At 48.3% G+C, this 27,966-nt stretch overlaps 1 protein-coding gene across 2 annotated transcripts in view; it reads right to left on the bottom strand.

Moving 5' to 3' along the window:
• The window catches only part of DAAM2 (dishevelled associated activator of morphogenesis 2), a 112,460-nt gene that overhangs the window by 33,957 nt on the left and 50,537 nt on the right, over positions 1-27,966 (bottom strand). For both annotated transcript variants that reach the window (XM_068558108.1, XM_068558109.1), the window contains exons 2-6: positions 13,186-13,411; positions 7,357-7,446; positions 4,163-4,237; positions 3,630-3,724; positions 712-1,045 (exon numbers count right to left, since the gene is read on the bottom strand). In XM_068558108.1, the coding sequence (XP_068414209.1) occupies positions 712-1,045; positions 3,630-3,724; positions 4,163-4,237; positions 7,357-7,446; positions 13,186-13,353 (762 nt within the window). In that variant the 5' untranslated portion in view covers positions 13,354-13,411. The remainder of the gene's footprint in view (positions 1-711; positions 1,046-3,629; positions 3,725-4,162; positions 4,238-7,356; positions 7,447-13,185; positions 13,412-27,966) is intronic.

Here is a 27,966-nt window from a genome sequence, read left to right as displayed (position 1 = left end):
GTCCTATAAGTAATCCAGAGATGATTTAAAGTATACAGAAGGATGTGCATAGGTTATATGCAAATACTACACTATTTTATATAAGACATTTAAGTATCCACAGATTTTGGTATCCACGAGGGTCCTGGGACCAATCCCCCGAGGATACCGAGAGTAACTGTATTCACTACCCAGCTCCTTGATAGCATGGACATTACCTTTTATCTCCTTTGCATCTTCTGCAAAGGGTCAGGGGTCACTTTCTGAACAGAGTAGGTGCTTTAAAATGTTTGATGACAGAATAAACATATAGTCTATAGTGGTGGATAAACCATAATGTTTGTGATAACAGTTCACATCTATTAAGACTTAGTACCAAGACACTATACTTATTGTCTATCTCTTTACCTGGAGCAGGTCAGGGAGAAGAAAAGAGAATAGCATGGCCTGAGTTCCCAGGACTGTTCGCAGTGTCCCTATAGTAGGCACTGGCCCAGGCATAGGGCCTAAAGTCTCCATTCCAGCAATGGCATTCGATTCAATATTTCTTGACTGAGCCCCTTTATGAGCCAGGCGCTGGGCTCAGAGATACTGAGCCACAAAAATGAAGCAGACCAATATTCCAGTCTCAAGGAACCCATGGTCTAGTGAGGTGTCCATTTTCCCAGCCAAACCGCCCCTCTCTTAAGGCTCCTCAGCTCTTTTCATATAAGCCCTCCACCAGCCCCGCACCTGGAAGCGCGTCCGCTCGGCTGCGTACACCTGGTAGTGTAGCATGGCCTGCAGCACCTTCTTGTGGCCGCCAGGCACCAGGCACACGGCGCCCAGGATCTCCAGCACAGCCACCTTGGTCTTGCTGTTCTCCGTGCGCAGGCTCTGTGCGATGGTGCTGATGGCCTCGGGCTGTGCCAGCACGTGCGCCCGCCCCTGGGAGTTGTTCATCAGAGCTTTGATGCAGCCGATGAGGGAGGTGTGGATGCGGCTTTCACAGGTGGCGTGGTCCATGCTCCGGAGGAAGTTCAGCAGACAGGTCAAGCCCTCCAGCTCGATGAAGCGGGTCACAAACCTGCCCAGATCAGAGCCATCAGCAAAACAGGTATCCTGCAGTTGCATATTATTCTGTATGCATTTTGCAAATAGCTACCCCCTTACCTGGGTACCGCTGTGTCCCACCGGCAGTAGCCACTTGGTTCAGTTGTAAAGTTTATCTAAAGCACTAAAATCCTATCACCTCACAAGACTCAGATCTTATTTGCATTTTAAATACCATGCATTTGCATGTCGTTGACTGTGGGTTACACAGCTATGAAGGTGTATATGTGAAAGAGATGATCATGATAATTATTAGGATAATTATCATGGCTGTTAAACCTGAAGACTCATCACCAACGAGGATGGGAATTAAGAGAATTACAGTCAGACAACAAGGAGGACTTGCAGACATAGGAGCCATCAGAGTCACTGCATCAAGGGATCAAGGCTGGGGAAGGCACTCTTCAAGGGATCCCTAAGAAAATATCTGAGTTATCTTGAATGTTAGCAAAAAAACATTAAAAACCCTTTAGTTTAGAGGTTCTTAACCCGGAATCTGTGTTCCCCTAAGGGGTCTATGGCTAACATTCAGGGGTCCATGAACTTGGATGGGAAAAGAAAATTACACTTTTATTTTTGGTAACCTCTACCTGAAATTTAGCATTTCCTTCAATGATGAATGTAGGCAATAAACTATAGTGGCATTAGCAGAATCTGTGACTTTGTCACACAAAGAAATCACAGCTATTTTCATCTCTAATTACAGTTGCTATGGGTATCTCAAAATATCATTTCCACTCATCAGGGCTTCAAAATTATGGTGGTTGCTAGTTCTTATTATTTAAGGCATAAAGAAGTACATTTATTGCTCTCTCACAAATGTTTAAAATTTGGTAACTGTATTTCAATTTAATTGGTTCATTTTTAACTTTATCTATTTCTATCTATTTTACTATTTAAAAACATCACTCTGATAAGCAGTCAATAGGTTTCATCTGGGTGGCAAAGTCATCCATGGCACACACACACACACACACACATACACACACACACGTACATACACACGCACACACACAGAGGCTTAAAACCCTTGATTCAGTAGAACAATAATTAATGATCTGAGGAAATGTCATAAATGAAGGTGAGGAAAGCACTACATAATAATTAGTACATTTGATCCCCAGTGCATTTGTATTTCTACATGATTATAGAAATATGCCTAGAAAAATAAAACGTACTCTTAAACTGTTAAAAACAGGTATTATTTATTTTCTATTTTACACTTTTATGTATTCCACAAAATGTCCACCATGACTGTGTGTGACTTTTGTAATCAGAATTTTATTATGGGAAAGAAAAATAAATGGAAGTGGGAGATGAAGCTGGCACCCTCCCCTCAGCCCTTCTACTTCCTGACTTCCTCATCCTTCCTGCATCCCCTGCCCACACCAGACCCCCACCCCACCCCGCCTGAGCAACAAGCAGGGATTAGGGGGCTCCCGTTCTCCTTGAGGCTATTTCCAGGCTGCTGGGTCAACCTAGACCACACACGTGCACGTGTGCGCACACACGCACGCACACACACACACACACACACACACACACACAGGAAGATCAGTGTGCTGGTAACAACTGGAGCTCTAGAGAAAGAAAAGAAAAAGGCCTGATTGTGGTGTTTGCCAATTTCCATGGTATAAATACCGCCAGAATAGCTGATTTCAAAGTATCAATGTGTGTCATTGAACGTGGAGCTGGGAAGAGATGCACCGTTTACGTATTCCCACCAGGCACACACAGTGGGTGTAAACTCACTGAGCACAGGTAACAGGAAAGAGCATACATAACAGTATAATGTAGTCAAATCATCAGGTAATTAAGGAGTGATAAGTTTCAAGTACTTAATTACCTTTGCTTTTGATAGCATTTATTTAATCATGAGTTGATGTAATTTACATTTTCATCATAGCTATGTTTAACAACCAGCTTGCAAAACTGCTGAAAATTTTGAGAGTTGGCTCCCACAAGCCAGAATGAGTTGCCAGGCACAAGAGGAGCCTGTGGCTCTGTTGGGCCCTTTCACAATGTGGCCTGGGACGCGGGGAGAGGCTCTTTTCAGCCCTTGAGACGCCCATCCCCCCCTTCCTTGCCTGCTCCCACTCTAGATGGAGAAATCTCATCCAGGGACACCACATCGCCCCCTAGTGGCTGGAGTATTTCTCACCCACACTCACCCCTCTGGCGCGGGGCCCCTCATGTGTGCAGCTCTTTCTTGTGTACCTGTCCGTATGCCCACCACCCCCACCCCCGCATCCTGTTCTGTTTTCCCAGTAAAACAAGCACCTGCCTTCAGTTTCTCTTCAGGATCTGAGGTTGATCTCACCTTCCCGTGTTCATCTCCCCTCCCCAACATGCCCATCCTCTGGCAGCATCCCAGCTCCTCACAGAGGGGGAGTGGGAGCCCGGATGTGAAAGGAGGTAAAGCGAGCTCTAGGGGATGCTGGAGAGTGGAGTTGGCCAAGGGGACTGGGATAGGAGCGGAGCTCTGCCTGAAGCTTCGGGAAGCTGAGGGGACCGCTGGGTGAGGGGACGTGGAAGGAAGTGAGGGAAGGGGACATCACCTCATGGGCTGTGTCCGGAGGGCCGTCTTCAGGTCTTCCACGACTTGGTTCCTCATCTCCGTCTCCTCCTCATCAAATGCGTACAGACTCTGCATCTGAGGTCGGAGAAGGGGGCAGAGGTCACGCTGGGCTGCCTGTCTCCCAGCTCCCTGCCACCCCCAGCCCGAGTGTGACCCAGGGGCCGCCCTCGCCTCAGGAATGGTGAGGCCTCAGGGAACGGTTTACTAAGACAGAGTGACAGACTCTGAGAAGAGCCATTCCCAGGCCTCACTTTCCTCATCTGTAAAATGGGGAGAATGATCAGCCCAGACTATTTCCCAAGGCTGTGTGATGTATACATAATAAATGTTTCAATGGTTTGGGGGGCTCTGAAGTCACACAGGGGAGGGAGGGATGAGGATAAAATCTTGAGAATAACTGGAAAGCTGCTGATCCCCAGAGGGGGTGGGCTGTGGGGTGCAGGGGAAGATGATGACCACTCTCCCCAGAGCCTTTCCAGGCAGGGCCGGGGCAGGACAGGGGGCGAGGCTCACCGCGGCCATGGAGTTGATGCGGTCGATGTAATAGTCAGGCCAGCTGGTCGCCAGCTTGTTGGGATCCTCCTGTTCCTGGAACAAGATGAAGGACTGGATGGACCGCCACCCCCGCCTCCCCCAAGACAGGCCCACAGTCTGAGATCCTGAGCTTCGTCCCAGGTCAGCATTCAGATTCATCTCCCAGCCCAGCCTAGACGGGGTGACTTTGAGGAAGTTACAAAATCTCCCCAGGCTTCCATTTCTTCCTTGGCAAAAGGCAGATCGCGGACATCCAACCTCAGGACCAGCCAGTGACGTGGGCAGAAACCACGCAGGTGTATACACTTTCAAACAATATATACAATTAAAAATAAATTCTTTTTTTTCCCCTGTTACATTTGTTCTGACTCTATTTAATAAAATACAATTTTAAGTCTGTTGAATCTAATGAAAATGTGTGCTTATATTTTGTACATCTCCTTTTTCAAATTTTATTTTTTTTCTGATAATATCATTCCCATTGTATTTTACAAAAGTATTGGTCGGTGACAGTTTGGACCTTTAAAAACTTGGTCTTTCTCTCAGACAGTTTGGGAAGCACTGATTGATATAAAGCATTTGGTGCAGCGCCTGGCACACAGTAGGTACTCAGTAAACTGTAACTTTAAAAAAGGAGGGAAAGAGACACTCCCAAGGCCCTGGGTTTGGAAAGAGGAAGGGTCTGTGCAGCTGGGGGGCAGAGCCCAGATGAGACCTGGCCCTCAGGTCCCAAGAGAAAGCCTCAAGTCCTCCCCAAGTGTGGGCAGGAATGAGGGGAGCTGGGCAAGCATTGATGCTGACTGAAAATCCAGTCCTCTCCTCCGGCCAGTGGATCTGCTTCTGGGCATTACACACACCCTCCTCCTTCCTGCCCCTGTCCCTGTTTCATTTGGATGTTCCCTCTCATCTGCTTTCTGCCAATTTCCTGCTTTCAAATTAGCATGAACATTTACTTCCTCCAGAACCTTCCTGATGAACCACCTGCCTGCCAGCTGGCCTGGACTTTGCCCTGCATCCCTCAGCCTCATCCACTCTGGCTTCATGATTTTGTTTCTTAAAATCCAAATTTTAGATCAGTGAGAAACCTGCCTTGATCGGCTCTTTGTGACTTCACGTGGATATATATGACCGAAGTCCCCAAATTCTAGCTTCCTCCTTAGAGAGGAGATCACAGAACACAAACGAACGTATCATGAAACACATACCTTCCTGCCTTCACTGGCTCCCCATTTAGCCATTTCATATGCCTTTAATGAGCACCTACTACATGCCAGTCACTGCACTGAACCCTGAAAGTACTGAATAAAAAGTCATCCACGTAGTAGTCTGTCTTGTGCCAGAGGCAGGGTGACCGGTGCTCTATGGTAGGACTGTCCATTTGTGGGCCATGGAAACCCAGGGTGGGGGGCATCTAACACAGAAGGCTCATGCAGGGGCTGGGGTAGGGGGTCTGAGAGGACTGGGCTGAGTTACTCAAGATTACTGAAGCTAAGAAACGGGGAGGGTGTTAGAGACAAGAAGTACCATGTGGAAAGAGAGGGCGGTGTGAAAGTGTGTGGGGAGATGACACACAACTTGGTTTGGAAGGTGGTGAGAGACGTCCTTACATTTTAGTGCATTTTTTAGTTTAGCTGCATAAGGGATCAACGTCAGGGACCCCCAGAGTAAATCAGTTTGGAAAGTGGAGAACCACGAGATAGGATGAGTTACTCCTGAAATTAATTTTCTCCTCCCTCCCTCCCTCCCTTCCATGACTTGAGCTTTTTAAAGACCTGCTTTCCTCACAATGACATTCCTAAACACAGAGCACAGTATTCTGCAGGTGCTTAATACATGCACATTGAGTTTACTAGACAGTGGCTTGCAGTGCGTGCAGGTTCTCAGACCCTGGCAGGCCTGCGTTCCAGCATCGTTGCAGCACTTGCCATCCGGCTGGTGACTTTGGGTGAAGGCCTCTCTAGGCCTTCCTTGCCTCCTATGTAGAATGAAAGACTAGATTGGGTTGCTCCTCAGTTCCTTCCAACTCTAGAATAGTGACCAATTCTAAAAGCTTGGTCTGGCCCAGTATGGAGCCCGGGATGGAACAAATATCCTGAGCGAGAAGAATTATAAAAGAGCCAGGAATGGGCTTTAAGGAGCACAAAGGAGGAACAGCCCCAAACCATCCCAGACCTGCCCGTCTTCTCCCAGGAGGGAGACTTCTGAGCCTCAGGTGCAGAAAGAACCAGGTCCTAGCTCCCAAACACCTACACACTCTTGAGGTCAAGCGAACAAGCTGCAAGCCTGAGAAACGAGAGGGTGGAGGGGTGGGGAGGAAGGTGGGCCAAGAAAAGAAAAATAGAGTGAAAGAAACAGGCTCAAATAGAAAGGAGGCAAGAGAGACGTCGAGAGAAAGAGATGAAGGAAAGAGACATAGAGATGGAGGAAGAGAGCAGAAAGCACAGCCACTGGGAAAGCAGAGGGGAGGAGACAAAACCCAGTTAAGCCCTGACTGCGGCCCGGCACATCCTTCTAGGGAGGACCACAATCAGGGGACTGACATCTTTTAATGAAGGAGAGGAGGAAAGGGTGGAGAGAGTGGAGACCAGTGTGTGTCCCTGATGTGTATGCTGCCCTGGGACAGGGACACAGCCTGGGATGGGGGGGTGGGGGCTAAAGATCCAGAAGAGACCACTCACTTCCCCCAAATGGAGTTCTTCCAACAGAGCTGCCCCCAGGTATGGCCCAGGGCGCACACCTTCCCCGCATACGCACAGACACAAGAAAGGAATCTAGACTTTTTTTTTTGGGCCGTGCAGTTTGTGGGATCTTAGTTCCCTGACCAGGGATCGAACCCGGGCCCATGGCAGTGAAAGCACAGAGTCCTAACCACTGGACCACCAGGGAATTCCCTAGACCTGTTATCGTACAGCTCCCTTACCCAGCACCAACTCCTAGAACCCAGTGGGCACCTGCTTACAGGATTTTTGAAAAACAGAATCCTATGTCCCTGAGTATAAGCTCCATGACAGCAGGGATTATTTTTGTCCTGATTTATTCACTGTCACTCCTCCAACACCTAGAACAGAACAGGTGTACAATAAATACTGGTTAAATGAACGAGCAAGCATGGAGGCAAGGGCTGCCGGCGCTGTGGACCCTGAGTGACAGCAGAAGGGAATCAGAGAGGGCACCTTCTTCTTGCTGCAGTAGATCTGCCATTTCTTCTCAGGCGGCAGTGCAAACACAGCCTCCCGGTTTTTGTCGGTGAGATCCAATTCATCCTGCAAAGACAACAAGAAATACGTCTGAAACCCAGACACGGTTGACCTTCGAATATTCAGCCCTACAGGAAATTACAGTTCCCTCGAATTCCCTCAAAGCCCTCAGCCTGCTGTCTTCCTCCAAAGAGCATCAAAGATATGATAGGGCAATTCTTCTTCTAGAAGTTCAGCCCCATCCTCCCATCTCCTTGCAGCAAGCCCTTGCGCTTCCATCCAAGCATCTTTCACTTCCTGTCCCCGTCCCTGGCTCCTCCTATCCAGGCCCCCTGTTCCCTGCCCATCTCCTGCATTGCTTTGCTAGCTCCTGGTCCTCTTGCCTGGAGTTTCCTGTCTTCCTTCCTTGTCCTTCTTAAGCTTGTCAACACCACAAATCAAGGCTTGACAAAGAAAGAAATCAGTCTACTGATCCAGTTTTTGCCCTCACCCTTCAAGTCTCTGTGCCCTTTGAGTGCCTCCCCCAGAAAGTCTCTGGCTCTCCCAGCCTCAGCATGGGTCCCAGCACAACTCAGGAGACCTGGTAAAGATGATGAGCTGAGCAACTCTCTTGGCAACAAGGGCATGCCATGCCACGGGTGGTCTGCTGCCCACGGAGGTGTGCCTGCCAGGGACAGCCCTCCGGCTGCACCACCACCAAGACAAGGCCGTGCACACGCAGGCTGGGCTCCAGCAGCTGGTCCACGCTTCCCCAGGAGCAGGACAGGGCAGTTTCTGACGTCATCAAATTTAGGGTAACTCTATAGGTATTTGGGATGATTTTATAGGTTTGGCTGCCCTGAATGGCCCCTAAAAAAGTTCTCTTATTGAAAATTCTCCTCCTGTGATTCATGAGTTATGCAGGGGCTCATCAAAAAAAATAGTTAATGGGCCATGGGAACATAATGTGCTTTTCAGCTCAATTCTTGTAAGGTTTTTTTAAAAAAAATAAAAGCAAAACTTACATTAAGACAAAAAAAAGCATAGTATTACTAATCTTTATATTTTCTAAGGTGATAGTGAAAGTAATATCTAAGAAGGTACAAGGGTCTTAAATATCAATATCTATACTGTTTGTCCTTTACTTTTATTCAACGAGAACATTTTAGACTTTCCTTCACATAGATCAGAACTGTCCAATAGGAATGTAATGTGAGACACATGTATTTAAAAAAATGTTCTGGTCACATTAAAAAATTAAGAAGGAATAGTTGAACTTAATTTTAATAACACACTGTATTTAACCCAAAATATCTAAAATATGGTCATTTCAAAAATATAATCAATGTAAAAAAAAAAAAAAAAAAGATCAATGAGGTATTTTACATTCTTTTTTTCAAACTAAGTCATCAAAATCTGGTGTGGATTTCCCATTACAGCTCATGCTGGTTTCAGACCAGCCACGTTTCAAGTGTCAGCAGCCCCACGTGACCAATGGCTGCCATCCTCAAAGGCACATTCAAAGAGAACTTGAAACTATGCCCATCGGGTCACCTGCCTTTCGAACTAAAGACTCCAGCAGATCTAATGCTAAAGGAAGGGTCTTCCCTAGAACCACTCTCTTCATATCCCAGGAATGTCCCCAGACCCTGCTCAAGGTTTCTGAAGCATTTCCTTTCCATGGTCAGAATCAGAAATAAAAGAAAAAGATAGAGTTCTGTGCACCTGACACTGCCCAGCACAAACTGCATCTCTTCTACTTTTGCTTATGCAGTTAGTTCCACCTGGCCTGCCCTCCTGGCCCACCCATCCTGTGGACCCTGGTCTAATTCCCGAGCTCAAAGTTACCATCTTCCCGCAAGCCTTCCACAGCCCCTCCCAGGTAAGAACACCTCTCCCTTCCTGAACTCCAGAGCAGTTATGTTCAACCTTGTATTCTGGCTACGTACACACTTGTCTTTTCTCACCAGTGGTCTCTGTCATTAAAGCGAAGGACCTTCCTTGGCGATTTGGCTCAGCCCAGGTAGCCCATGACTCTGCGGACCATCCACTCCTTACTGAGTCTCTCTTCCCTGGTTTCCTGGACAACCACACTCTTGGGCAGTCCCTCCTGCGTCACTCTATGTTGCTCTTGGGACCCCCGACTTCTCCTCTCGCCTACCATCCAACGTTGAAGTCCCAAAGGGCACCATCCTGGGTCCTCTCCTCCCCTCCCTCTATGCTTCCCAGGGTGAAGCCTTCGCAGCCATTCCCAAGGACTCAGTGACGATCCTAAACTCTCTCAAACCTATACCTCCAGCCCACCAGTGTCCTGAGCTCCCAATCCTGGCACCCAGGTGCCTCCTATACTGATCAACTTTGGTGACCCTCAGGTACCCCCCCACACTCATGTAGTGTCAAGATGTGCCAGGCACTGTTCTCAGTGCTTAAGTTTTACTCATTAAACTTGCAACAGCCCATTTTACAGGTGAGGAAACTGATGCACACAGAACATATGCAAACTGCGTTCCTCATCCCAGTCCCCTAAGTCTGGGTCTCCACTGGCACATCCTGTCCTGTACAGGGTCCCACCATCCACCCACAACCTCACGTAAGAAACCTGGTGTTTCCTGGTTCCTGCTCACTCACCAACCCCAACAAATCCTATTATACTTCCTTCTCAGTAGCTCTTGAATCTATCCACTTCTCCCCATTCTCATGGCTAACACTTTAGTCCAAGCCACCATCCTCCCCAGCTCGGAGTGCACCAAGAGCCTCCCAATGGTCTACACAGAACCCTTCTTCAACAGGGTACCCTTCTTCATGGAGGGACCCTACTTTTTTTTAGGCAAGTAGATTGGATCACCTCAAACCCCTGCTTAACCTCTTCGGTGGCTTTCTATCACCCTTAGGATCGAATCCAAAATCCTTGGTTATTCTCATCGTGATGGTGTTCTCCCCAAAAGGACCCAGCTCTTTCCTGATTTGAGACTCTCACATCTGCTGCTGCTTCTGCGGGGGACTCCGTGGCCCTATTCTGCACCTCCATTCACTTATCTAACCATCGCTCTGCGTTCAGATCTCAGTGGAAGTGTCACTGCCTCAGGGGAGCCACCATGACCCCGGGTCTAGAAGAAGGCTCCCTGCTAGACACTCCCACAGCTCCCCAAACATTTCCTTTCAAAACACCCACCACATTATCACTACTGTTCAAGATCGGCCTTCCCGTTCGGCGTCATGGTCTTGGGGGCAGGAGCTGCTCCTATTGGTTCGTCACTAAATCCCTGGCAGCCCCACGGGGCCCAGCACACAGCAGTCTCTCAAGAACTATTTTTCATTTGTTTGATCAATACCTCACGCTAGTCTTCCTGCAGACAAGATGGGTCTGACTCATCTTTTTTTGCCAAAGTACCTTGTAAAAAAAAAAAAAAAAAACCCTGCCACTTAAAATGCTCAATAAATACTTGGTGACTAAAAGGGCCAAAGGAAGGAACACCCCTCGACATGTCCTTCTTTCAAAACTCACGTGCTCTGCTCAAGAAGATGTCCCTGCCTGGGATGATGTAAGAAATATATTTTTCATCTTCATTCCCAGCTCCTATCCTAGAGCTCTTAAATCCCTTGGAATTTCATGAATGATAGAAGTGATAGGAATATCTTTTGTTCCTGACACAGAGCTCCTAAATCCCTTGGAATTTCCTGGGTGATAGGAGCCTCTTTTCTCCTAGGGAAGTGACTCTTGGTGGACCCTAGATAGCTTCGAGGTGGCGGTTGGCTGCCAGAAGGATCAGGCCTTGATTAGAAGCCTAGAACATTCAGCCTCACTTCCCAAACTCTGGGGAGAGAAGGGCTACAGATCAAGTTGAAAATCTATCATGTCGAAACTGCCATAAAAGCCCCTAAATGGCAAGGCTCAGAGAGCTTCTGGCTGGGTGGATGCATCCATGGGCTGCGAGGGTGGGGAAGCCCAAACTCCACAGGGCAGACTCCTGTGCTCAGGACAGGAGCCTTACGCTTCTGGGTCTAACCCTACGTACACCTTCATCTGGCTGCTCACATGTATTCTTTAGAATATCCTTTATAATAAACTGGTAATAGTAAATAAAGTGTTTCCCTGAGTTCTGTGAGCAGTTCCAGCAAATTATCAAACCTGAGGAGGGGATGGTGGGAACCCCCGATTTGTAGCCACATTGGACAGAAGTGTGGGGAAGCTGGTACCCACCACCTGTGGTTGGCGTCTGAAGTTGGGGGCTGTCTCGTGGATCTGAGCCCTTAACCTGAGGGGTCTGCACTAACTCTGGGTAGTAAATGTCAGAATTGAGTTAAATCGTAGGATGCCCAGTTGATGTCTGTATAAAACTGGAGAACTGCTTGGTGTGGGAAAACCCACATATTTGGCGTCAGCAGTATTCTGCATAAAAAACAGATCTCGCAGGACTAACACGGATCAGGCTGTTATAGAATAGCTAACGCTATTCTACGCTAGCAAAGGCTTTGTTCTCTCCCACCTCCGGCCCCACCCTGAGGAAAGGCATGAATCACGACAGTGAGTTTTCCTGAAGCTGATACGATGAGGAAGGTGGATCACTTCTTCTCATCACGTGCATGGTCCCATCTTACAGTGGTCCTGTGATTTGAAGAGCTGGATCGCCTTAATCAGATACATCCGCGACCGAATCCAAGTATGAAACCCCGTTCCCAATCACACTGCCTTGTTTCTCTACAGGCCAGCCATGAGAATGAGGGATCAAGAGCTAATGGTAGATGACCTTGTGCTTATTGCTCTCTGCCAGGGTTCAGGCCTGAGTCCTGGGCACGGGTCCTGCTCCCCAATCCGGGATTTTCTTTGGTGTGCAGGCTTTGTCTCACCATCAGACCTCCCAAGAGAGGAATCATGCTTCTTTCCTGTTCTGTCTCTTTGTGGTCAGAGTATGACATGTCACACACAGGGTGCTGCTGTGGTCTGAATGGGTATCACAAAGGGTCAGGAAGAGCTGCTACCAGTATAAATGATAGAGCTTCTGTCTTCCCCAGGCTAGACATGGGATGTCATCATCCCAGACCCTACCCACATTCCAGGTGGGATACAGGCATCTCTACCTTCTTGTTTCTAGTTAATCATCCCCTGTTCTGAGACTTGTGGTTGCCAAGGGGGAGGGGGTTGGGGGAGGGATGGAGTGGGAGGTGGTGATGAGCAGATGTAAGCTATCATATATAGAATGGATAGACAACAAGGTCCTACTGTATAGCACAGAGAACCATATTCAATATCCTATGACAAACCATAATGGAATAGAATATTAAAAATGTATACATATGTTATGACTGAATCACTTAGCTGTATAGCAGAAATTAACACAACGTTGTATATCAACTATACGTCAACGAAAAGAAGAAAATCATCCCCTGTTCTGAGGTACCCGGTGTCCGCCTACAGAATTCCACCCTGTCTCTTCTTTCTGTGCTTGAGATAAAAGGATCCCAGGGAAATTCCAGCGAGCGGAAGAGAAAAAGGTGCCAAGTGCTCTAATGTTCTCTGAGGCCCCTCCCTGCCTGATTTTACAAAGGCGTGGACCTGCTCCTCTCATGGGAGCCTGCTGCTACCCCGAGAGGTCTAAAATCCAGTGGAGATACGACGGAGGTCCACCTTTCATGGTGCCCACCCCAGTGAGTGACTCTGTTTCTCTCCCATAGCTGAAATGTCCTCGGGGCCCACCTCAGCCCCAAGCAGGGTTTCAGTAGGTGAAGATGCCAGCACATGGGCCCTTGCCCTCTGTCTGGCTCTGCCTGCTCTAGCCATGGCCCTCCCCATTGCCAACCCCCCTCCCTTCCCACCCCCTCACTCACCACCAGCTCTGCAAAGCGGACGTTCAGCTCCTCTGGGTTGGGGATAGGACTGGAGAACTCCATGTACTGCAGGGGGTGGCTGTCCCGGAGGTTGATCTCAGGGAGGTCGCTGCCCCCAAAGCAGCACAGGAAGCCCAGGCCATGGCGGCTCCTCTTGCGGGGGGCCATGGTCACTGCCAGCTGGGGGGACGGTCCGCAGGCAGATGCCCTAGGTCCTCATGGTGATCTGGGTAGAACAGAAAGCACAGAGTGGTCAGGCACGGCAGCCAGGTGAACAGGGACGTGGCCTGCCGCCATGACTTCGTTGTCCAGCTGTCAGGAGCCTTCAACCCAACAGCCAAGCACCTTCCTTCTCCCACAGCCACGAACACTTTCAGATTCTCTCTCTGTGCCCCTAGAGAAGACAGGAGGGCTGTCGTCACGGAACATGACTTCCAGGAGGTCAGAGCTGGCTCTCAGCCTACCCCCTCTCTGACTGTACAGATGGGAATCCTGTTCCCTGTCCTCTGGTCCCCTGCAGACCAGTTTCCAGCAGGGATCCCTTACTCGCTTGATTCACTCCAGGGTCTGGGGATACCTGCTTTAAAGGTGTCATCCAATAGGGAGGGAAGGGCTGAAGTCGGCTGGCAGGGGAGACACCGAGCTAATCACATGGCATGGCTCCTGGAGTGGGGGCCTCCATGGGAGCAGAGGATGGAAGGCTTGCACAGCTTTCTGCCCAGTCTGTTGCAGCCAGGCATGTTTGGATGAATGTGAAATATCAACAGGGCGTGGGTTCACCCACCCATCCAGAAGGAGGGGTGAGCTGGGGGAGCCATTAGAATGAATCCTATGTAAGGAAATGGGGCTGATCATTGGAATGGTGTTCAGCCAAGAGTGAAGGGAATCTGGTCAAATCTGTTTTCCATACTGACCAAGAACAGAGGACATCACTATGGCCAGAGATCAGAACTGAGGGCCACCCAACAGTTGGGTGGTTGTTGGAACAGAAAGGGTTAAGTTTTTATCACTGGGAGAGCCTAGTTCTATGGTGACCAGCATGAGGCTGAACATTGGCCCTAGTCATTGATGTCACACAGCTACCAGGTAGGTTAAGCCCAATTATCTGCACATGGGCTTCCTGAAAGGGCCAAATGATCCTTGACCAATGGTTCCTAAACATGGTTTCAGATCTGGGCGGGTTCACTAGAGAGAGCATTGCTTATCCACCACCCTGCTACCCAGCCGTATTCTCCTCATATTAACATATCCTAATTTTTTGAATATAAATAAGATTCTGCCTTTATCCTTATTGAATATAACATCACAGGTTTAGGGTCAAGATTTTTTTTAATTGTGGCAAAATACATAGATCATAAAATTTACCATTTTACCATTTTTATGCGTATAGTTCAGTGGCACTAAATACATTCACATTGTTGTGCAACCATCACCACCATCCATTTCCCGAATTTTTTTCCATCTTGTAAAACAGAAACTCTGTACTCACTAAACAATAATTTCCCATTTCCCTCTCCCCCCAGCCCCTGGCAACCACCATTCTACTTTCTGTCCCTGTGAATTTGTCTACTCTAAGTACCTCCTGTGAGCAGAATCCTACAGCATTTATCCTGGCTTATTTCACTTGGCATCATGTCCTCAAGGTTCATACTTGTGGTAGCAGAATATTCTGTCTTTTTAAGGCTGAATAATATTCCACTGTATGCATATACCACACTTGGTTTATCCATTCATCTCTTGACAGGCACTTGGGTTGCATCCTCCTTTTGGCTATTGTGAATGCTGCTGCTATGAATGTGTACAACTATCTTATTGTGTCCCTGCTTTCAGTGCTTTGGGGTAATACACCCAAAGGGGTCAAGGTATTTTTGAGTCATGATTCTTAGCTGTTTCTCCTGGATTTGGGTCATTAACAGAATGATCAAAATGTCTCCATGGTCTTTACTTACACTGTTGCTAAAAATCTTGACCACAGCAAGGATAGCGACAGGCCCAGATGACGTAGCTACCTTGTCTGGGAATGCCAAAGAAGTAGTCATTAACAGTCTCAGGGGATAGTCCTTCAACCAGCTCTGAACCCATGAACCCATGCGCTTATCTAGCCCTCATTTCTTAAAGACACCCCAGGAGATTGTTTCCTAAGTCCTTGTGGACCTCCAAATACGTCAAATCCAAGGCATTTCCCTTGAACCAAGTTCTAGAACCTTATCAAAAAGAGATAAATGTGGCGTAACTTGTTCCTAGTGAACCCAAGGTTACTCAAGGAGAACATTGCTTTATTTCCTAAGCCCTAACAATCTAGCTAATAAATTAGCCATCTGAGCTGGCCTCTCATAAGACATGATGCATTTTAATCATCACTCAAGAGTTTTTTACTGGCTCCACTCTTTCTTTCTTTATAAACTTTGTGACACTTTTAAAAAAATGTTTGCTAGCATTTATTAAATGTATCTGAACACAGAACTTTCAAAAAATTTTCTACAGAATTGTTTTCTACCGAAGATATTTTAAGAAATATTGCCCTATACAATCCAAGAATTATACATCTTTTCTACAATATATACAAACCTCAGGTTATTCACACAAAGGGATTTGATCCTTCCTTCCCTTTATCTATCTATCTATCTATTAAATTAGGAGTTTGGGATTAACGCATACACACTACTATATATAAAATAGATAACCAACAAGGACAGACTGTAGAGCACAGGGAACTATACACAACATTTTGTAATAACCTATAACGGAAAAGAATCTGAAAAAAAATAGCTATATATGTATGTGTAACTGAATCACTTTGCTGTACACCTGAAACTAACAGCAGATTGTAAATCAACTGCACTTCAATTAAAAAAAAGACTTTTTAATAGACCCAGGAATACCTAACATAACACACTATCCAGGGTTGCCTTGTATTACTGGTCATCTTTTCTGGGTTTACGTATTGCCTCTACACAGCTACAGTGAGGGCTCCTTGAGGGCAGGGGCCATGCCTCCTGCTTCTTTGACATCTCCCCCCTTTATGGCTAATAAAATGCCTTGTGCTTAGTGGGTGCTCAGTAAATATCTTTTGGTCAATTGGCAAACAACCTGTGCTCATGGAAAAGGAGAAGAGGGGTCTTTATCAATCAGTCGAGAGATATTGATTGAAATCTCTGATTCCTAGTAGTTAAGCTATCAGGAACCCTTGAACGGAACAAGGGGACAGTCTCGAGGCTGGGGGTAGAGGAAGCAGCCGGCAGACTAGTGCAGAATCCTGGTTTATGTTGACAAAGGGCTGCAATAGGCTGGCGGTTGAGGAATCAGGGAGGAAGGGAGACATTAAAGCTCTCCAGGCGACTTGATAGCCAATGGGCAAGAGTGGGTGGGACGAAACCCTGGCATCCCACTGTCAGGCTCAGTAAAGCACTAATTCTGTAGGTAGATAGGGGTGGACTCGTCTGGGTCCTCTGCCCATCGTCAGTTTAGGATGATGATGCAGAGTCCAGACCAGGTCCCCTTGGTTTCATCAGCCTCCAAAATGCAGCTGCAGCTGGCGGGCAAGACTGCTTTGTTGAGGGCACAAGCATGGGAGGGCAGGTCCTAGAGGCGTGGTGAGGCTGGGTGGACAGCATGACGGGGCAGGGGATGGGCTGACGTCTGGGAGGACCTGCGAACTCTCTTCTGCCTTCACTTCCTCGACTTCTCGCTCCCTCACTCTCCCTCCTTGTCCTTCTTTGCCTTCAGCCCCCGAGCCAGGCTTTCCCAAGGGCAGTCAGGGCGGGGGCCGGGGGCTGGCATATAGCTGGCCTACTCCGTTAGTCTTACACTAGCTGTTCACAGCTCTGACTGCTCTGATTGGTTGGTGCCAGGCCATAACTGTCTTGAAATATTTTTAAGGTCTCCCCTGAGTACAAGAAATGAGGTGGAGTGGCCTCAGGAGGAGGGAAGAAGGAAGAAGTAGACACAGACCCTCCAAACAGGAAGTGCCATCCCCACAGAGAAGGGCCCTAACTGCACCCCCTTCGGCCCCCGCCCCGGGAGCGCCGCATTCTTGCCCTTTTAAGGGCGGCCTGCTCACAGCTCCTCAGCGTGTTTATGTTCCTGAAGATGCCCTCCTCCCCAGGAACCCCTCTTCAGCCTGTCCCTTCCTCCCTTTCTTGGGGCCCCTTCTGAAGATCCAAGGCTAAAACCCCAGGCCCTCAGCTGGAAAGCATCTAGCTTCACAGTAGAGATCTGAAAATTGAGGTCCAAGGAGGAAACATCTTATCTGAGGTCACACAGCTACAGGGACAGAGCTGGGGTTGAAACCCAGGACTCCAGCGTTCAGGCTGTGGTCTGGTCACTACCCTCACCAGAGCTCCTCCTCCCATGTTAATGCCCCTTGTCCCCATCTTGCCCCAGCCCCCCTGCAGCCTTCCCCCACCAGAGAAGACCGGACTCTACAGCTCAGTTTAGAAACAGCTCCAGGAAATTCCCTAGTGGTCCAGTGGTTAGGACTCAGCACTTTCACTGCCAGGCCCCGGGTTCGATCCCTGGTTAGGGAACTAAGATCCCGCAAGCCACATGGTACGGCCAAAAAATAAAAAACAAAATAGTATTAAAAAAAAAAAAAAAAAGAAATGTTTAAAAAAAAAAAAAGAAATAGCTCCAATAAACAAGGTTCCCTGTAGACCAGGAGAGGGTATGGAGATCCCAAAGGCTGCCTGCTTCTCCTCCACTGGGAGGAACTATCTCCATCTCCCACCGCCCCGATTTCTCTCCCACCCCTGCTCTAACCCCCCTTCACTCCAGCAGAGGCTTTGAAGTCACACGGACTGGGATTTGACTCCTGGCTTTGCCTTCCCATCTGGGTAACCCTGAGCAGGAGGTCTTAACCTCTGAGAACCCCAGGTTCCTCATCTGTGACACCAAGGTAACAATGGCATTTTCCTCATTGGGTTTTGGTGAAGGATAAACGATATCATGTAAGTAAGATGTCAGGAGCACCGCAGGCATTCAATAAAGAAGGCCAGCACTGCTGCTGTGGCTTCATTATCACGATCACCGGCAAGGTGAGACTTGCCCTGCCCAGAGCCTGAACCATGAGCCCTTCTCCGGGCACAGACGGGGCCACCAAGTCCTGGCATTGTAGGAAATTGCTCAGCCAGATTTAAGAAGCCACCCATCTTTGTCTTTGGTAACTGGGACGTCTGAACCAGAGGATCAGGGCTTTTCCTCAGGCTCTGAGCTACCTCTGGTTGGAAAAGTAAACCATTGTCATTGACCCTGGGCAGGGAGTGGAAATGTGGAGGTGGCCAGAGCGATTCATTTCTGCAAAATCCTTTTACAAAGAGGAGCCATGGAGGGTCTCCCCATCAAAGAAGAATTGAGAAGCAACATGGAAAAACAGGAAGCAACAACAGAACAAAAGCCAGTGGACTTGAACTTGGGCCTAAGAAATTGATCCCACCCCCCCTACCACCACCACCCACCTTTCTCTCCATGGAAACTTCCCCAACACCAACAGCTCCAAGCCCTCCATTTCCTGTCTGCCTGCCCCCTCCCCTTCTCCCCGTGGGGACAAGGTCTCCCCAGGACTATCAGTCCCTAAACCCAGACCAAGTGGCCCATGACGCCAAACTATCCGGTCACCACCCATAAGCCCTCCTGTAACTCTCTCGGGGCCTCCAGTCCTCTGGGTCCGGCCAGACTTCACCTCATCACGGTCGCATCCTTCCACACTGTGGAGAAAACATAGCTCCTTAACTCAGGGGACAGGGCTAGTCACGAGGCAGCTGTGGGTCGGGGGCCACAATGCCATCCTCTCTGGGCCTCAGTTACCTCTCTGTCAGGGTTCAACTGAAGACCTCCGAGGGCCCCTTCAGGTCTAACCGTCCACATTGCCTGGCTCAATCTCCTTCCCAAAGATCCCCTCAGGGGCTGTCCTCAGCCTACACTGGGCGCTCCTCCCACATTCCACCCCAAGCCAGGAAGCACTTCCTATTACTTGAGTCCAGAACTCCCATTTGGTTTGCAAAGATGAGAATCTTAACCCTTAACCCCAAACCCTGGCCCCCGCTCCTCGACAGACCAGTTTTTATTTACATTAATTAAAGCTTCAAAATCCCCGTATCATTAGTGCTTACTCCTAAGTCTTAAGTTAAAGCAGAACAATATTAGTACTTGAGGCTTTGGTATTTGCCAGACACTGGGCTATAGCTACCTCTCATTCTGTGAGATGGATGGCACCATTTTAAAGAAGTTATTTAAAGAAAAAAAAAAAAAAAAACCCTGTGGTTCAGAGAAGTTAAGTAACTTGCCTAAAGACACACAGCTAGTGATGGCATAGCTAGGATTCAAACACATGACTGTTTGACTCTAAAGCTACAAAACACTAAGCCATAGGGCATGTGTCCAAGGAATACCTGATCTGAGACCTGCTCAGAGCTTTCTCAAGTGTTCTTTAGATCCAGACTCAATAATTCATGATTGAACATTTCCTATGGGCTGGACCAGGTGTTTTCACAGCTCCGCAATCTCATTTCAGCTTCACAGTGACCCTGTGAGGTGGTTATTACTATTAACCCCCCTTACAGATGTTGAGATTGAGGCTTCAGCAGCTGTTACACGGCTTATCAATGACACCCAGCAGCTAAGGGACACAGCTGGAACTGCAACGAAATATTCTGACTCCAAGTTCAGTGCTTTTGGCACAGAACCAAAGCTGACTCATAAACCCTTCCTTTAGCTCTTGGGATTGATGCTGTCACTTTGGCATGTTCAAGTTGCCTTTTCCTATCCCCTCTCCTGAGCTCCATACGTGGGGGTAACAGGGCAAGGGTATGCTGTTGGCATCGCTCCTTGGCCACTTCTCAAGTGCCAACTAGGAGCCAGGCCCTGAGCTGACAATTTTGTGCTTTATCTCATTTATTGCCCCCAACCCTCCAATAGCATGACTATCCCTTCTTACTGATCCTTAAGCCTCCCAAAGATCAGGCAGCTTGCCTAACAACCACATCCTGTGGGTGAGGGGCTGGATTCTGAGGACAGCGGTGTCACCCTTGAACATACACGCTTTTAACCAGCTTCTAGACCGTGTGCTGGACACTGACCTGGGTGGTGAGGACACAGGAGTAAACAAGGCCTAGTCCCTTTCCTGGAGCAGGTCCCCTTCTAGCGGGGAAGCCAAGGGAGTCAAGGCAGTAACAATTCAGAAGGATGGGGTGAGAGAGACTGAGAAAGGGGACCTGGACCAGCCTGGGGGGTGAAGAAGAAGTCAGGGAAAGCTTCCAGGAGAAGGTGATATTGAAAAGGTTTTTTTTTGTTTTTTGGTTTTTTTGGCTGCGCCGCACGGCTTGTGGGATCTTAGTTCCCTGACCAGGGATTGAACCCAGGCCCTCGGCAGTGAGAGCACGGAGTCCTAACCACTGGACTGCCAGGGAATTCTTTTTCTTTTTTTTAAATTTTTTTCTTTCTTTTTTTTCTTCTTTTGGCCGCAGCTTGTGGGAAATTAGTTCCCTGACCAGGGATCGAACCCGTGCCCCGTAGTCTTGAAAGAGATAAGAGAATTAAGGGAGGGTGCAAGCGGTGGGAAAAGGCATTCCAGGCAAGGCAACAGCATAAGCAAAGGCACGGAGGGAGAAACAGCACAGAGTGCATGAGGCCAGCATCCTGTTAATTTGTGGCTACTCTAGTATGAAAAGGGAATCAACAGGGTATCCAAGTACCTTGACTTGATGGCAGAGCTCAGGCACCCTGGGGAGCCCGCTCCTTTGCCCTCTTCTCCCGACCAGGTCCCCCGGGGCCTGGGTCTGGGAATGGAGCCCAGAGCTCCCCAGAGATGCTGCACGAAACATAAGAAACGTAAACCATGTCCAGTTCCCCAGGCAGGAGATTCCTCCCTATATACTGACCCTTCATGTGCCACTGGGCGTCATCTGGGAAATGGCCCCAGGCCCACCTTATCCAGGACCCGGTTTCCCAAGCGTCTATGCTTTTCCATCCCAGGCCATAGTTCCGGAGCCTTCTGCCCCCCCATCCCTCCACCACCCAGCTACAGCACACCTGCTTCCACTTCAAGCCTCTGAAGACCCTCCCCTCATGCTCCGTGGATAGCAAACAGGCTTGGGACCCCTCACAAGCTTACCCCTGCTTCTACCCTGAAGCTGACTGAATTGCCAACATCCAACTCTACCCCACAGACTTGGTTGGGTTCTGTCCAACTGCCATGAGCTCTATGTGACTTCAGGTAAGTTACTTAGCCTCTCTGAACCTCGGTTTTCTCATCTGTAAAATGGGGAAATAATAATAGTACATACTTCATAGGGTTGTCATAAGCATTAAATTAGTTAATATTTGTAAAGTACTTAGAACAGTGCCTAGTAATAGTAAACACTATTAATAGCTATATAGATAAGCTACTGTTATAATTATGAAGAAACCTGAAAATGTCGACTGTATGTATCACAGAAAGGTTCTCCATGTGAATGAGTCTTACATATTATTACAGGGGTTGACAAATATCACAGGGGTCAAATCCAGCCCACAGCCTGTGTTTGTAAATACAGTCTGATTAAATCACAGCTACACCACCTATTCATCGTCTATGACTGCTTCATGCAACAGAAACCCTAGGGCCCACAAAGCCAAAAATATTTCCCCCCTGGCCCTTTACAGAAAGTTTACTGATCCCTGTGTTATTAGGTTGAATCGTATATAGCTGACAGTGTTCAATTCTTTTCAATCTACAAAACCATCAATTTCATATGGTTCAACTTAGTATAGCATATGAGCTCACCACGAATCCTGTCTTACCCATTAAAACAGGAGTGCCCTGCTTTAAATCCAGTGACTCTGATCATAATAAAGTTATAATGATCAGTTTTTGAACATCTACCATGTTCAAGGTTTATCTCAAATGTTTACCACACTCCTGTAGGGTAAACGGGATCACTGCCCTGCTCCCCTCCTTTACAGGTGGGGAAATTTGAGGCTCAGAAAGATGCAAAGTGTGAGCCTAGGACTCAAGCCAGGTCTCCAGACCCCACGTCTACCATATTGTCCCCACTGGGTGCTGTCTAAGAGGCTGCTGGGAATGAGATCCACCTCTTACTAGGACAAAAAATGGAGATTGTGAGCACTCCTAGACAGCGCTCGGCCACGTGGTGGACAGGGCCCAGTCGTGACTTCCCTGTCGGCCTCAGGACAGAACGCAGAACAATCTGACTTGTTTTGTGAGCCTCAGGCAGGGCTGGGGAGGGGGCGGGGAGCACTTTCAAAAATAAGCAAGCTCTCTTTCCAGGACTGGGGAGCTATTTTTAGCAGCCGCCTAAATTATGGTTTCCCCTCTGCTCTGGGAAAGGCAAGAAAGTAAAAGTAAACTCTCGTAGCCTCAGGGTCCCCGCTGCAGGGTGGGAGAAGAAGGAGAGAAAGGGGCGTCTTGCTGGGAAAGTGAAACTGAAAAAGTCCCCAAAGTGACATTTCTCTGAATTGGGGGCGAGTGTGGAAGTTGTGGATTTTCCAATTGGTTTTCTCATTTTGAGAAATGATAAAGAGAACATAGGTTTCTTTGTCTCACCAGGACAGAAAACAAGCAAGATAGTAGCTCTCCAAGGCCATGGTCAAGCATGCATTTGTTCATTCATTCACTCACTCATTCATTCATCCATCCATTCGTTCCCTGAGTGACTGCCATTCACAAAGCAATTTTCTGGTGCTTTAGATGAGCCAAACATCAAATCCCATCCTCAACCGGGTTTACGGTGTTATTGGGGAGGCACGTGTATAAACCACCAGGATGCAAGGAAGAGAAGGGGGGAGGGAGTTCCAGGCTCTGGGACTGCAAGGAGGGGAGAGTGGCTTCTGGCTGGGGTGGCCTGGAACATTCACCAGAGGAAGTGGCATTGAAGCTAGGTCTCAGAGGAAAGAGGTCAACACGTGCCAGTGGGAGGGTCCAAGAAACCCATTCATGACAAAGGCATGCCAGAGTGAGGACCTGGCATCCAGGTGAGTGAGGGGCCAAAGGAAGTCGCTGTACCAGGCTGGGACGCAGGGCTCAAAGAGGTGCAGCGGAACACAAGATGGGGACCAGATAAAGGCAGGCTTTGAATGGCAGGCCAAGGGGGAGGAGGAGGAGGAAGCAGCTCAAGGATGCTTGGTTTATTGGCTGATTAGTTGATTGGCTTACAGTAAAGGAGAGCCCGTGAGGCGTGATCTGAGCTGGGATTTGGATGAACAATTCTGGTGGCATTGTATCAGGGTGGATTACAGGAGAGACGGGAGAGGGGGAAGAGTCTGGAAGCAGTTCTGTTTGATTCAGAGTTAATGAGGCCCTGAGCTGCCAAAGAGGAGAGGAGGGAACAGATGCCGGGGATGTCACGGAGGGGCGTGCGTGCCCGCACGTGTGTGACAGCATGAGGGGGCTTTGGCAACACACAGACTGGGCACAGAAAGCAAGGACTTGGGCTGAGAAGGGGAGGGAGCTGTGGGGAGCTCTTTGGGCAACAGCTGTGAAGTAAAAGGGAAGAAGGAATTTCAACACCCAAGTCTCTGCTACCCATTAGAGCCAGAGGCCCGGGGCTCCCGGCCAAAGGGAAACCACCCAACACGTGACAACCCATCCTCACCCCCTTCTGCTTCCGGGAAGCCGAGCCCCTCCCCTGGGCCACACCAATGGGGCTGCTTTATTGAAGGGCTGCAGGGAAAACTACCCCCAGCTTCCTCCTGGGCCATCCTGCCAGGTCTCCCACCAGAGCGCCCAGTGTGCAGAGAACTCACACCATTCTAGGCAACCTGGGGCCTGGGAGAAGCTCCCTACTGCCCACTCCTCCTGGGGTCCCAGACAAAGGCATTCCCTCACTCATGAAGGTGGGACCTCGAGGTCCCGTCAAGGCAAGCCGGCCCTGGGACCCTCGCTGGGCCTGTGCACCTGGTCACACTCTGGACCCTGGGCTGTGTCTTCCCCAGATGCAGTGCCTCCTTACAATCCTGCTAGCCCCACTCTGCGTCCTGCACTCACACCAGAAAAGGCCCTGCGTGTGTGCCGGGGCCTGGCTGGACATAAATCCCGGACCGCAGGCACTTTCCACCTCTCCAGGGTGGGAAGAGTAAGGGGGGGTGGGGGCGGGGGAGGGGAGCTGAGCTAACTCCTGGACGCAAGCGACTGAAAAGGCAGACCCAGGGGGACCCCTCACCTGCCCGTCACTCTTGTTCATATAATTTCATCCATCCATTCATTCACTCTGACAAATATTTGTTGAGCACCTAAGTACCCAACTAATAAGAGCCGGAAAAATACAAGGTTGAACGAGTTCAATGTGGCGGGGAAGGGAGACAATCAAATGAACATCATAAAGTGTGGATATGGTTATGATAGGGGTAGTACAGGTGTGTGGGTCTGGGAATGTCTGCAGAGCTCTCTCCCAGTGAGGGGGGCGGGGGGTTCCATTCTACTCTGAGCTCCCTGTTCATACAAAGGGTTTAGAGGGGGCATCGTGTAGTGGAAAGGACACCGGGAGATAATCAGAGAAGCCAGCAAGGGTTCAGGACCAGACATGCATCCCAGGGTTACTAATGCTATAAATGACTGAAAACTGCCAAAATGTTAAAATATAAGGATTGGTTAGATAGATGATAGATAGATAGATAGACAGATAGATAGATAGATAGATAGATAGATAGATAGATAGATAGATAGATAGATAGACAGCTAGATAGATAGATAGATAGATAGATAGATAGATAGATAGATGATAGACAGGCAGAAAGACAGACACACACACACGTATGACAGCTTGAAGTAATTATCTTTGGGTTGCTGGAGTTTAGGGTTATTTCTCTTATCCTTTTCTGGATTTTTTCAAATTTCCTACAATGAGCATTTATCCTTTTCATCAGAAAAGATAATATTATTTTTAAAAGAAGAAGATAAACACTAGACTAAAAATGAGGAGACTCAGGTTCGAGTCCCAACTCTGCCCCAGCAGGTTACCTGCGCAAGGCAGGAATGACCTTGGCTAAGAGCATCATTTCTCTGAGGCTTGTCTGTGAATGAGGAGGTCAAACCACACGCTTGCCAGAGTTCCTTCCACACCAGACACTAGGCTCTGTGCCACAGAACACACGAGGTGCTAAATGATGCTGGTTGAATGGAATCCTATCCCCTGAGCTCCATTAGTTCATCCTTCATTCAACTGTTCATTCATTCCACCTCCACTGTTTTCAGCAGTTACTCTATGCCTAGCACTGCTCCTGGTGCTGGGGATTTAAGGGCAACTACGCAGATATAGCTCCTGCCCTCACAAAACTATAGTCTCCCAAGCTCCAAGTCCCCTTCCATTGTTCTTTTTCTTCCCGCCCTAACGCCCCATCCTTTTAATGCATCTTTTACCTTTTTTCCAAAATGCCTCAGGTGCATCTGTTTCATTCTCAAACACCAAGCTCCAGACCTGGTCCAGCCCCACAGGATCTCAGGCTGGGACCAGTGCCGAACTCTCATTTTTCCCCTCTCCCAGCATTCTGCAAACAGCCCTTTGAATAACATTTCTAGGAGCACCTGATTCTACATTCCTAGGTTCAGCAACCCTCAGGGTTCCCAATCCAAACTGAAAGCCAACCGCTTACATTTTTAGGATTAGCCATTTGGTGGGGCTCACAAATTTCATACTAAACCAGCTTTGAAATCAGATCTATATCCATGTGTCAGGGAGGACTGGAGCACTCCTTACTGCTGGTGAGACTGCAGAATGGCACAGCCATTACGGAAAACAGTTGGGCTGTTTCTTAAAAAGTTAAACTTACACCTCCATGTGATCCAGTCATCTCATGCCAAGGTGCTTTCCCAAAACAAAGGAAGCATATGCACATACAATGTCTTATTCATGAATGTTCAGAGCAGCCTTATTTGTAATAGCTCCAAACTGGAAACAACCCATATGTCCATCAACAGGCGAATCAAGAAAACAAAATTGTATAGTGTATCCATAAAATGGAATATTACTCAACAATAAAAAGGAATGAACTATTGATATACGCCACATGTGGATGGAGCTCAAAATAATTACACTAAGTACAAGGAACCAGAGCATAACAGGGTACATACTGTATGAGTCCACTTGTTTACAATTTGAGAAAATGCAAACTAATCTATAGTGAATAAACCCGGGTGGGCGATTGCCTATGGAGAGGGTGGAGGGCGGGCAGCGAGGGGGTGGATTATAAAAAGGCACAAGGGAACTTTGGGGGATGATGGTCAAACACGATCTTGATGGTAGTGATGGATTCAAAGGCACATACATATGCTAAAATGTATCAAATTATGTACTTTAATTATGTCAAGTTTATGGTATGCCAATTATACCCCAACAGAGTTGTTAAAAACAAACAAAACAGGTCTGTTCCTAGCCTCGCCATCTCCAACTGCCAAGGGCTCTGGCCACTGCAGCTGGCAACCCTCTAGAAGATTGCTAGTATCATAAGCTGCTCTACAGGTTCTAGGAAAGACCTCACAGCCCAGAGGTGGGGGAAAGGGGAACAAGGAGCTCCCTCCAGGCCCAGGCCTCAGCTCATCTGGTCTGGTCTGGTCTTCCAGGAGGCGGGTGGTTTACTGTAAGGAGTGTGTGCTTTCATATTAAGCCTGTGGCTAAGTTACTTAGGGCCTGTGAGCTTCACTGCCTTCATGGGCACATGGACGACAAAGCCCACCTCCCAGGGCTACTGGGAGCATCAAACAAAGAGCACATATCAAGAAGCTGGCACAGCACTGGGCACATCACAGGCCCTCCAGCCGGGTTCCCTTCCCCTGTCCCGGCCCCAGCCTCCTCCCAGTGGTGGCTAAGGTTCAGCGCTCTGCCCACGGAAGCACGGAGAGAAGCTGAGGGGCCCCCGGGAGCCTAGTGAAGCACAAGCCCGGTTTTCACTCTGGGGGTAGACCTGAATTGACAGCAGCCCCAGGCTTCTGGGTGGGTAAAAATAAGGCACTTTCAGCCTGGGAATTTGTTAGAGGCAGATGAGATGGCAAAGGGGACTGAGAAAGGTGGCCATGACTTGGAGTTTCTAGGACAAGACATCAGGAGGGATGTGGGTTTGGGGTGCGGGGATACCCAACCCTTGCACACTGGACAAGCAAGTACAGGAGATACTCAGAAATGACCAAAGAAGAAAGGGAGGGAGGGAAGATATTAATGCATGTTAGCATGTGAGAGGGTTTGATGCTATGGTGCAGAGGTATATGTATGGGGTGGTGTGTATGTGCATGTTTATAGCATGATATGTGTAGTGTGTGTGTTTATGTGTGTATGTGGTATAGTATGGACGTGTAGGTGGTGTGTGTCTGTATGGTGTGCGTACATGTGTGTTCATCCCCAGGAAACAAACACACAAGATTCTACTGACTTTCAAGTCTCTGCAGAGAGAAGACCCAGCTAGCTTCCTGAAGTATATGAGCAGAGGAAACAGTAATATCACTGATAATCAGCCCCCACGTCAATTTCAAATCAGCCCATGTTTAGTTTATAAGGAGCTGCCCAAGCATAATAGTCAGGAAATGTTACTGTGGGGAAGGCAATGTCTTGTCTTCAGTTTCCCATGAACCACACTATGGCCTGGGAGCAGAGATCCACCAAAAGATGCTTGTACCTGCCATGGACCAAAGACCAGGTGTTCACATCCATTATCTCATTTAATCCCAAGACAACCCAGCAAGGTCAATATTTTTGACTGATAAGGACATTGAGGTTCAAAACCAGGAGATGACAACCACACTAGGGCTCTCTCCCGTAATACACCATCTCATTCCAACCTAGTTTCAATTCAGTTCCGGAG

The sequence above is a fragment of the Eschrichtius robustus genome, chromosome 12 (assembly GCF_028021215.1).
Source record: "Eschrichtius robustus isolate mEscRob2 chromosome 12, mEscRob2.pri, whole genome shotgun sequence".
NCBI classification, from domain to species: domain Eukaryota; kingdom Metazoa; phylum Chordata; class Mammalia; order Artiodactyla; family Eschrichtiidae; genus Eschrichtius; species Eschrichtius robustus.
This window is presented reverse-complemented; position numbering and strand designations above follow the sequence as displayed.